This window comes from Mytilus trossulus, chromosome 3 (assembly GCF_036588685.1).
Source record: "Mytilus trossulus isolate FHL-02 chromosome 3, PNRI_Mtr1.1.1.hap1, whole genome shotgun sequence".
Classification (NCBI taxonomy): Eukaryota; Metazoa; Mollusca; class Bivalvia; order Mytilida; family Mytilidae; genus Mytilus; species Mytilus trossulus.
In genome coordinates, this window is record NC_086375.1 from 91962023 (window position 1) to 91974968 (window position 12946).

The following is a 12946-nucleotide window of genomic DNA, read 5'->3' on the forward strand; positions in this document are numbered from 1 at the left end:
GAATTCCATCAAATTTATGGAACTGAATGTATAAATTATATAAATCAAACGATTTCTACTTAGGTGTCTTTAGTACTGGCAAAGGCATAGTGGTCATATTTTTTGTATTGATATTTTATATTAGAGTCACTGTATAGGTATTTTATACATATCTCTCTGCTATATTTGTTAACATGTATTTTGTAAAGGACATTGTTTTTATTTGGTGTTTCATTTGGGAAACTTTAGGTGACATGTTTACTAAAGCTTGTAAACAGGAAAAAAAGAGATGACACATTGATAGTTTAACTACAAATGAAGGTATATATCTATACGAATGGAAATGTTTGCCCAATTTTGACTTTGGTTATGGACAGGATAAGACTTTACTCATGCTACGTATTTCTTTATTTGAATGAATGAATGATTTTTATTCTCATAAACTAGTACATAGCTACAGAGATAAAAACAGTTCATATATAATACATATCTTTGTTTCGCATGTGTGAAAATAATAACATTATAATAATATTACAGTTCCTCTAACCAGGAGGACAGACTTTCAATGATATATATCGTATAAATCTACACAATTTTTCTAGTTCTACAACATTTTCAGATGAGAATACATTTTTAAATTTAATAATGTTTGCATTTTTGTTACAATAGTGTGGTAAATATTTTTCTCTTTCTATGTTAAAACAATTGCATGACATAATGTAGTGAAATTCATCGCCAATATCTTTAGAGCTACAGAGATTACAAGACCTTTCTGATCTCGGAATAGTTTGCCACCTTCCTGTCTCCACTGGCAAACGATGATTTCCGCATCTAAATTTACACAAAGTATATAAAAAATTAAAAGGCAAGGTCGACAAATACTTTTCAAATTTAAATTCAGTCTTGAAAATTCTATAACATAAACCTTTTGAAGATTGGTGTACATCTGCACACCACTCTTGTTGAAATTGGTCTTTAAGCTTTTGCTCAATACTTAACCTTATCCATTTTTTGTTAAAATAATCTTGGCAATGCCATATATTTGACATGCCACATTCATCAAACATTTTCTTAATACATAAAATCCATTTATTTCCAATACCATAATTGTTATAATTAATGTATAGTAATTTATATAGTATACAGGATAATTTATCTTCATTTGTATTATCAAGAAGGCGACACCAAAAATTGATCATTCGTAATTTTGCATATAAAGAAATGGGGTATCTCCCAAGTTCACCATAAATCATAAAATTTGGAGTCGAGTTTTTAAGTTTCAAATGAACTCGCTCAAGTATATCAAAATTTTCGTATCCCCAAATTTCAGCCCCGTATAGAAGAATTGGTACAACAGCTTTATCAAACATTTCTAGTTGGCATTTAATCGATAAGTGATTCAATCTGCTCTTCTTGATAACACTATACATAGCCTTAGTTGCTTGGTCTCGTAAATATTTTCTAGTTTCGAAAAAAGATGCATTTCTAGAAAAAATAACACCAAGGTATTTATAATGTTTAACTATCTCTATTTCTTCTTTTTCAATAAAAAATGAAAACAATGATGAATTCTGCACAATTCAAAACTACTTACAATTTAATGAAGACTAAATGGAAAACAATTGTAATATTTCATAAGCAGCTCATATAATGTTGCAATAATAAGAAAGAACCATGTTTAATTTTGAATGTGAAGTTACTTTTTGTATAATCAGAAGGTTTGGCTAGCCGTAAAACCAGATTCAAACCAACTTTTTTTCTTAAAATGTCCTGTATAAAGTCAGGTATATGGCTGTTGATATCAAAAAGTTCGTTTTATTTGTATGTATCATTGGCGGTTTTTTGCTGGTGTTGTTTTTTTGCACTAAAGTGTGTCTTCTTCCGTTGATTTACTCTTATAGTTGACGTGTCTTAGTTTGTAGCTCAGTTTCGTTTACCCCGATAGATTTTTGACTTTTGAACAGCGGTAAACAATTGTTGCTTTTATATAGGTGTTTTTTATCATGTAAATGTAGCGGATTTCGATGAGACTGTTATTAAAGTGAGAGGGTTAGCGCTATAGAACCAGGTTTAATCCACCATTTTCTACATTTGAAAATGCCTGTACCAAGTCAGGAATATGACAGTTCTTGTCCATTTGTTTTTGATGCGTTTTTTTTATTTTTTTTTGCCATGTGATTATGGACTTTCCAAATTGATTTTCCTCTGAGTTCCGTATTTTTGTGATTTTACTTTATACCTTTAATAACTAATTATACACTTCTCTGTGTCACTTTGGATCTGAGCGTCACTGATGAGTCTTATGTAGACGAAACGCGCGTCTGGCGTATAAAATTATAATCCTGGTACTTTTGATAACTATTGTATACATGTATTTTGTATAGGACGTGGAGATTTGTTGTTTTGATGTCATTTGTGTACTTTTCTGTGAAAAATAGAATATCATTTTATTAATACAATTGAATCCTTATCAGATTTTCGTTATCTTTCTGACCCATTTAAATGCAAAGATAGTAACATATAGTGCTGTTCACAAGTAGAAAATGTTACTGTTGACCGTAGAATTATGGCTTATTTCAGCTGGATTATTTACAGTAGTGTTAGGAATAAACGACCAAAAACGGCTTCTTCTAAATGACCCAGATGTTATCCAGAACAGACTTAACCAAATGGAATCAAAATTACAGGACATTATGGTAGAGCTTAATGAAGGAAAACAGAAAGTGGAACAATTGACAACTCAGTTAAATCACCAATCAACTTTGATATCAGGTGGAGTAGATATTTAACTCGTATATGTAGTTTTGATAGAACATTAATTTCGTACCCTTCTTACAAACATCAGTTCAACACTCGTTTGTCGTAGGGGTTCAGGTCGTTGATATATAAGAAAGGATATGTATATACTGGGACATACATCAATGGCCGAAACTCAGTGTGTCCACAGAAAAAAGGAACAGCACTTGTATTTCTATATTTATGGCACCCTCAACGGAGTTGTGGTGACATATTGTTATTCTACGTTTCTTTTATTATTATTTTTCTTCTTGCAACAAATTTTGTCCAGGTGATTTCTCGAAATCCATTGGACCAATGTTGATGGAACTCTACTATAGTAAGGACCCCTAAATGCAGAGTTGCAGTAAGCATGGAATGGTTCAAGATGGCTACCGTTTCCATGGAAACAGAACAAATGTGAAAAAAACCAGTTTTTTGTTTTGGTGAACTTTTTGGATACTATTTAACTCAGAATCATTATATTTTAATACAATGTAGGTGCCCACTATATACAGGTGTTGGATGATTTTGGCACTCATTGGAACTACTATGTTGCCATGGAAACTACTCCAAAAAATTCAAAAATCTCAAAATGTTCCAAACTTAATGAAACTTCACAGTAACGATGAGCAACATTGGAAGATGTGAAATTTGGCGTTGGAATTTCAAAAATCGCTTTTGTTACCATGGAAACAATGCAAAAAGGTCAACACTTTGAATTTTCACAGAACATTCTAGAACATCAATGTTTAATTTATTCTAGAGACATTAAATGGTATATGATTGTATATGATTATGGAGGGAAAAAATTGCAGCGGGGGTTTGACTTGGAATATTCAAAATGGCCGCCGTTACCATGGAAACAGCAAAAATGCTTCAAATTTATTGAAACTTATAACAAATGTTGCTCAGCTAATGTAGACTTGACTTTTGAGTTTGGAATTTTCAAAATGGCCGCCGTTACCATGGAAACAGCAAAAAAATCAAAAATTTCAAAATGCTTTAAACGTTTTGAAACTTTGCAAAAAGGTTACTCGACAGCTGTAGATACACTTTTTGACTTTAGAATTTTCAAAATGGCCGCCGCTCACCTGGCAATTGGGGAAGGGTGCCATCCGTTATTGCTAGCAATTACAAATCTAGTTCTTTTTCCGTTTAGTTTTCATAGAACATATGCATTTTTTCGCACATTCTTTATCGTAGTTGTATTGACCGAATTGATGTTGTCTGATCTCTTCGTTAGGGTAATCTCATTTTAAACAGTTGTGAATAAAAGGAATGCATATCAGTAAAAGTTTCGTTGGTACTCGTACCAATTATATGATCATATATTTTTTTGAACAATATACGATTACCAAAAAAAGAAGACAGGTCGCGTCTGTCGGGATTTAGGTCAATCAGAAGGGATACTAGCTGTAGCTCCGTCCAAGAAAAATGAAATTTATCAACTGAACTTGTATCGAAATTCGAACATTGGAAAGCGAGGTTGTAAATAGTTGATGATACAACTATTGTAAATAAGTTAATAATGGAAAAGGGGAATGTGTCAACGAGACAAGAAACAGACGAAGGGCACCAATTGGTTCTCATGACAGCGAGAAAATACCGCAATGGGATGCGGGCGGTATGGGCCTTAAAAAATGTTTTATAGTTAACATTGACATTGTTAAAATTGACGTCACACTAAACCTCAAAGCATGAAGCATGTACATAAACTAATTGAAAAATTTACTACATTTCATTACCGTTACAAGAAGCGTAATTATAAATCAACATGCATACATCTCATACATTCAGGTATTGCACAATGCATATGGTACTATTCTTTACAATGCACAAACATGTCGTCATTCACCGCAAAAGCTAGCAAAACATTTATAAAGACTTATTAAGATGGGATATAGTTACGATACAGTTGTAAGATTATTCAAGACGGCATATTTTGGCATTAATATTCGATTCATTTATAGGGTCAGTGCATCGGAAATAAACATATTTATTCTAAAACCAGTTGTTGGAATGGTATATGCATATCTATGTTATTCTCATATATTTTATGATGATATGATTCTATACCCAAAACGGAATTGTGCTTAATCTTTGTTATTTTGTTTAGTTTCTTTTGTTGCTTATTCTGACATCATTTTTAAACTGAGTTCTACTGTGCGTGCTGCTGTGTTTTTGTTTTTTCTATATTTTCTAGAGGTTTAGCGGGAAGCTTGAGACCTTATATTTATCACCGCCGCAATTTTGTTAGTCTTGAATGATTTGTGTCGAGCTTGCGACTTTTGTCGCAAAAGCGAGACATATCGATTCTACATTTTTTCTTCGGCGTCGTCGATGTAGTTGATAGTGGCGGCGTCCACAAATTTTCAATCTGTTGTGCAACTTTGATAACTTTATTCTATATGTCTACCAAACTTGAACAGAAGCTGTTTTATGCTCATAAGATATAATTCAGAAGTAAATTTTGTTAAAAGAACCCTGCTTTTAAGTATTTTTCCTATAAATGAAGTTGTTTCTGCCAGTTAACATTACAATCTTGTTCATGTTTTGAAACATTGATAACTTTCGTTAAATTTCTGTGATTTCTACAAAACTTCAACAGAAGTTTGCATATGATCATAAGATAGTATCATCTAAAAATAAAATCCTGTTTAGGAGCCAACTAGAGCATGTTCTGGTTGCGGGATTTTCTCGCTGTATTGAAAACCCATTGCTTGTCTGTTTTCCGCACTATGTTTGAATTGTTTGACACATTCCCGATTTCCATACTCATTATTACATGAACTTAAATTTATGAAAAAACAACATACAAAGCTAACAAAGAGGTGGGCCTCAGCAAACATCTTAATAAAAAATGTGTACTAGTTCGATGATAGACGGCATACTCCAAAACATACAAATGAACTAAAATTATAAAAAAAACATAAAGACTAACAAAAGCCAGAGGCTCCTGAATTTGAACAGCTGTTTAAAATGAAGAGGGGGTGAACTTGTTTATTCAGATCCAAACCCTCACCATATACCTCTAGCCAATATAAAATAAACAAACACACAGCAATACGCACAGTTCAGTTACTGTCTGATATTTCAGTCCCAAACCTCAAGTAAACTGATTGGAATATTATGTCTTCATCTTGTGAAAGCTGACACATTATCGCAGAAAGTTATATTCATATCTAAATATGTCCCTCCGACATATAATCGAGGCATAACTAAAGATAATTTTGCCTGTGTTTGTTTCCAGAAAAAATCCAAACATGGAGTACTACTATAGACATATCAATAAACACTGCTTTCTTGTCTTATTTCAGATGGAAAGTCAACCTACATCAGATGGGGAAGCCATTCTTGTAATACTAATGCAACACTCATTTATTCAGGTATCCTTAAAGGTTTATTCGACCGTCACTGACGAGTCTTGTAGACGAATCTCGTGTCTGGCAAACATTTCTTTAGTTTGGTATCTATGATAAGTTTAAGATTAATAAATTTCCAATGACTTATATAAAAAGAGGGACGAAATATACCAAAGGGACAGCTAAACTCATAGATCGAAAATAAACTGACATCGCCATGGCTAAAAATAAAAACACAAACAGTCAAATAAAAGTACGGCAGACAAAACATAGAAAATTAAAGACTCAGCAACACGAACCCCACCAAACACTGGGTGATCTCACGTGCTCCGAAAGAGTAAGCAGATCTTGCTCCACATGTGACACCCGTCGTGTTGCCTATGTAAATACAAATCCGGTAAAAAGTCTACTTCGGTAGGTCACAATCGTGAAAAGCGAAGGGTAATATAGTTACGACATAAGGAACATATCCGATAAATTTACGAATGGATGATTCAAACAATTGGAACTATTTGTTTAATAGCTTGCTTGTGAGCAGCAATCCTCTATATCGGATCTAATACTTGTTGATATGAAATTGTGTGTTTGTAAACTATAAGAGTTCCGTAATTTGAAGTCGGAAAAACCCTATACCATATGCTTGGCAACTTTAAACTGATAAGAAATCAGTGAAATTTGAAATGTTCTTTTGTAGGTCAGCTTGGAGGCACATCTTATGCATCGACAGGTGGTGCTGCAAATCCTCTATGTATGGTTCATGACGTCATCTGGGGCAGCCATCAAAGTGAAGGCAATATGGCAGAGATTCATGGTGCAGAATACCAGGATCATTTCTGGGGTCCTAATACCGGGGATAAAGACGTTCCCTGCGCTGTATGCAAGCCTAATACTCACTCAAGTGTTCTAATGATTCCTGGAAGAAATCAATGCCTTCCTGGTTGGACTGAAGAGTATCATGGTTATTTGTCTGCTAATTTAGTGTCACATCCCCACACTCAACATTACATTTGCGTGGATGAAAAAGTGGAATTTCTAGATGGAGGAACAGAAAGTAAAAATGGCTATCTACTGTATGGCGTGCGAGCCCAGTGTGGTAGTTTGAAATGTCCACCTTACATCAGAAGTACATTTATTTCACACGGGGTTATGAACAATCAAAAAATTAATATCACATTTGCTTTAATAAACAAAATTTATTACTTAAATGAAGCAATAAACTGTAACAATTCACTATCCAAAAAAATAAATAAAAAAAATTAAAAAAGATGGCGATTTCAAAGAAAATTAATTGTCAGAGGCAAATATTTCACTAAAGGTATGTGAATGAGATCGAAACAATTAATTCCAATGCGTCATTGTTATGTGTACTCCAATAAAAATACATAGTGCACGGATAGAAAAACAAACTTTCCCTTATTGCATGACAGCTATGCATACATGAAACCCATAAAACAAATAAAAAATGGTCAGTCATAAAAGGGACAAATGGCATATACCATACTAGAAGCATAATTTACTCTCTTTTAATTTGAATAAACGTATAAATCAGAAATACATCGTAAAATGTATATATGAAGAAAAAAATACCAATTAAAGGTCATAAACATGTTTATCTTGTATGTAAATATTGTTGCTGATCTGAATTTTCTTTAAATTAATTACAGATTGAGGGTTCAAGTGAGCGACATATATCGTGAACAGGTAGAAACTGCCTTCCATCTTTTAAATTTGATACTGACCCAGTTTGGAACCACATCTCCTCTGTATTTTCAAGTTTAGGAAAAAAGTGGACACAGAGCACTAACATATCAGTGTCAGATGACTTTATAATAATACGACCTTTTCTATCATTCGAAAAAATATTGGCATCTGCATACACCGAATGAAGAATCATTCGTGTACCTGCTTCTTCTTGTGTGCTGTATAAGTCAGTACAATTTGACAGGCCATCACAAGAAAATCTCTTGACAACTTCTGGGTTTTCAAAAACACCCGCGAGAAACAATTCGGTACCTCCCTCTAATGGAGACTGTCCAAAATACCATTCGCAATACTCACCTAGTAATCTGATTATTTTCTGAATTGCATAGGAACTTTTTCCAGTCCGGAATTGCTCTTCCTTCAATAACCTGATAAACCTTTTGAGCTCCAAATGACAAGGTTCGACTCAATCTTTCCGCTGCTTTGATTGACTGTTTTACATCGTAGCGATCAAAAACATCGACCACTGTTCCAGCATTTAAAAAACACGTCAGAAGCATTGTTACATAGTTTCGTAGCAGATCACCAAATGTGTTGCATTTTTTGACGTCCATACATTGAATAATTCCCATACCATCACGTATCAAAACTGTATTTGCTGTGTCATAACTTGGAAGGTTGAAGGAAGAGCAGATTTCCTCTTCAAGTAGGTAAACTTTATCTGATTTGCAACACTTACGCATGGTACCATCATCGTGGAAAAGTGCTGAAGGTATTGAACCAATAGGATATGCCAAGATCTTATCTACTGTAACATCTTCTGGAACATTAGCCAGGGCTAAAGCGCGACGAAATATCATATCTGGGTTTATATGGGCTTTCACAAAGTCACCTGTTTTACATTTGAGTTTTGAAGTCTTAGTCATATCCTCAAATGTCTTTAGTGGAGACCTCGAAATAGGACTGTAGAAAACACGGTTTTCACCTTCATTAAAGCAACCTTCGACAAAAGACTTGACCGTTTGGTTACCACGTTCAAGAGATTTTATAAGTGAATCTTGAACGTCTTTTGAGGCTTGCATCCCTGTAGAAATATTGATCAAGTATTTTGGATGATCGGTGATGTTAAATGGATCAGTCATGTTTGGATGCACATAACTAACCAAATCAGACACATTTTGTTCGTCGCGATTCACTGCTGATGGTTTGTTTTTCTTTGTGCTCACCTTCTGTATCGGTCGATAATCCAGATCTTGCTCTCATTTCAGCACTGAAATGCGCAAGAATATGCCTTGTAAGCGTCCATCGAAGTAATGCTGGTTTTTTTTCTTGTCAATCCTACAATGCCGCCACAACCTTTGGAATCTTTAATGAGAGTCTTTTTCTGTGGCCATGTCACTTAAGATGTCATTAAAGGTTCCAGGCTTTTGTCTGACTGCAAACTCACCTGACAAAAAGGAGGACTTAACCGTTTCTGGTAAATTTAACATATCCAAAACGTAGGCTGGAATCCACCTAGCATAGTTTGTCGGGTTAGTTATGAAGAATTATGGCAACATTGCAGATACTGATTTAAAATGTAAAAGCCACAAACCATCCCGTTCAGCTCTTATATTCTGTAACAATATTTCAACTGCACGAAGAAACATATCACCAAAAGCAAAGGTTGCTGATATACTACAATAATGTGTTCTGAATTCTCCAAACAAAGGTAAAATATGTTCTTTAAAAACAATGAAGAACTCCTCAATATCTTCAGTGCTTTGTGGTGTGCTGGGGACAGCTAATAAGCTATGACAGTCAAGGAACACCTTCCACACATTTGGTTGAATCGTTTTCGTACGGTTTTCATCTCTACACCAATTAAAGAATGCCTTAAACAAAAGAACCATGAGAGCCTCATAGGCCAATGTTAATCCCCGAAAACCACGATTAAACTGTTTACCAACTAGCATTTGATTAACTGTATTTGAAGCATACATTCCAGAGTCTACAAGTAAGTCAGAGAGCCCATAACTTACCAACTGTTGTTTTAAAACAGGAAAGCCCGTGAAACCCACCGAGTCTTATTATATGGGAGTGAAAAACATCCGGCAAAGACCATTTCACCTGTTTGGCGACAGCATATAATTGCTGATCAAAAGTTTGTACAGCGTATTGTTGACCAGCACGATTTGACATATCTAAACATTGTTTCGTGGTGGTATATACTGTTCCCATGTCGCTAGGTTTGGCGTCAATGACCGGAGCATAGGCTACTCATATTTTGATTCAGATAATCTTTTGTAGAAACCGGTCCAAAATGGGACAATTTGTTCATTACTTTCTAGGGAAATAGGAATAGGATCAATGCTGCGTCTCGACAGTAGTCGAATGAATACCCAAGATATGTCAGCAACATCTAGTCTTGAATCAATAAAGCTTGACACAATCTTGTCATAAGCATCTGCATATCGTGGGGGCCATAACGTTCTTTTTGGCTTGTCGTAAGGTAAGCATGCCATAAGTTTGGTATTAGAATCATCCAACGTCAGAAATCTTTCTGGTCCGCGTTTAACCTTAATGGAACCAATACTTGTGTTGTATGTGTCATTTTGATACTGAAAAACAGCTCTAGACATTGAGTGAAAGGTATTCTTACCATCTATAGTGTCGTATCGATAAGGAATTAAAAATCCGGAAATTCAATGAATTTCATAGCAATGTTTATAAATTGCTAAAAATATAGATATACTCATCCGAATGAGCTGAAGTTGGTCTCATAAGTTTAGAAAATGAAGTTTTATTACTTTTCACATAAAAAACTTTGTAATATATCGATAAATTATGAATTACAAGTTTTGTAACCTCTCCGTTCAAATAAAAAAAAGAGTATGCATTTTTCAAAGGAGATTAAAAAGTTTAAGAAAAGGTTCAATAGAACAAATTTTCATTTTATAATATACATGTGTATTTACTCTCTTAATAAAATCCAAAATTAAGAGTTTGTGGATTATAAAAATGAAATCATGTTAAAAAATGTTTTTGGAATGATTTCAAGTTAAAATCGAAAATTCATTTTCTTTTCACTTTCAAAAAAAATTGCACCGTACGAAATGTCTACGACCGGGCAAAAAAGTTAGATTAATGTATTGGCTTTGCAAAAATAAAATTTTCAGCCTGCAGGTATGCCGGTTCATTAAACTCGTAAAATAAGCACATTTTTCGTGATTTGTCACTCCACTATAAAGAGAGGCGGGAAACAAAATGACAACGACAGAGCAAAAACAGAAAAACGACAAAAGGACAAAAAACAGTCTTCAAAACACGCCATATAGTATCACACACTTTCTGGGACACCTAACTTTCCGTTTTTTATTACAAATTAAAAAAAAACAAAAAACTGAGTCTTGAGGTATGAGTTTAATTACGAGAAAGACATAGATCATTGAATCCCTAGCTTTACTCTACACTAGGCACAGTTTTTAAGCAATCGAAATAATACGACACTGTTGAACACAACCTCTTTAAGTATTGAAGTAATCACTGACAGGCATTCATGGTTATTTGGTTAAAAGAGACTCGACTAAAAAAAATCTAACAAAACAATTAAATACTAGCTTCATGATTTGAAAGGGTCGCGTCTGTTTCTTTATTCCGGTATACACAGACGTGCCGCTGGTATGAATTTCTTTTTTGTAATGTCAAATACATCAATGAGATTGAATCATTTCGTACCTTCATTATTTCCTTCCTCCATTTCGTACCTGAACCTATAGATGATAGTTTAGGCAACGATATAACAATAACAGCCATAACATCTAATATAAAAGTACGAAATTTCGCCCAAGGCGACGTCACTGACAATACGACGTCGACAATAGACATGTACAATAGTTGGAACGATACGTTCCCGCTATACTCTCAACAGAACCATCTCCTACCTCCAGTTTGTACCTCAAACCAATTCATACCTCCATGTCGTACCTAAACCATTTCATACCTCCATTTCGTACTTAACCCATTTTATACCTCCATTTCGTACCTGAACCATTTCATACCTCCATTTCGTACATGAACCATTCCCTACCTCCATTTCGTACCTTAATAATTTCCTACCTCTATTTCGTACCTTAACAATTTCCTACATCTATTTCGTACCTTAACTATTTCCTACCTCTATTTCGTACCTTAATAATTTCCTACCTCTATTTCGTACCTTAACAATTTCCTACCTCCATTTCGTACCTTAACCATTTCCTACCTCCATATTGAACCTTAACCATTTCCTACCTCCATATTGTACCTTAACCATTTCCTACCTCCATTTCGTACCTTAATAATTTCCTACCTCTATTTCGTACCTTAACAATTTCCTACCTCTATTTCGTACTTTAATCATTTCCTACCTCCATTTTGTACCTTAACCATTTCCTACCTTCATTTCGTACTTTAATCATTTCCTACCTCCATATGGAACCTTAACCATTTCCTACCTCCATATTGAACCTTAACCATTTCCTACCTCCATTTCGTACTTTAACCATTTCCTACCTCCATTTCGTACATCAACAATTTCCGACCTCTACTTTGTGCCTTGACCATTTCCTACATCATTTTTGTAATAAAGCTCTTCTATCTGTTTCAGCTCTTGTACATCCTTGGCTTTCAAATTTTCGGCTTTGCGATTCCAGATGAAGATAAATTTAGAAAAGTACTTCGTTGACATGCAATTTATAACGTTTTGTTTTCATTTTTGATAACTATAAAACATTTGCATATAATTCTTATGTAGGAAAATTAACTTCATACTTTAAAAAAATTGAAAATATAATTCAGAATAGATCTTACAAAAAATTAGTCTTAGTGACTACCTGATCTATGATGCATTTTATTATGTTCATGTATATATAATTAAAATCATCACAAAATGTTTTAAAAGATATTTTCCCTCTTTATCTGACGTGGAAAAAAGCAACATTGTTTTATGTCCTGTACCTAGTCAGGAAAATGGCCAATGTTATACTATAGTCCATTTCTGTGTGTTTTACATTTTAATTTTGTGTTTCTGTTGTGTCCCTGTTCTTCTCTTATATTTGATGCGTTTTCCTCAGTTTTAGTTTGTAACCCGGATTTGTTTTTTTTCT

The 12946-nt window shown here is 34.1% G+C and overlaps 1 protein-coding gene across 1 annotated transcript; it reads left to right on the top strand.

Moving 5' to 3' along the window:
* Positions 1 to 2498: 2498 nt before the first annotated feature.
* On the top strand, positions 2499 to 7788 carry LOC134711148 (uncharacterized). The gene is made up of 4 exons (XM_063571590.1): positions 2499 to 2751; positions 6075 to 6143; positions 6814 to 7242; positions 7784 to 7788. Exons 1-4 carry the CDS (start codon positions 2523 to 2525, stop codon positions 7786 to 7788), a joined length of 732 nt encoding a protein of 243 aa, XP_063427660.1. The 5' UTR covers positions 2499 to 2522.
* Positions 7789 to 12946: the final 5158 nt, after the last annotated feature.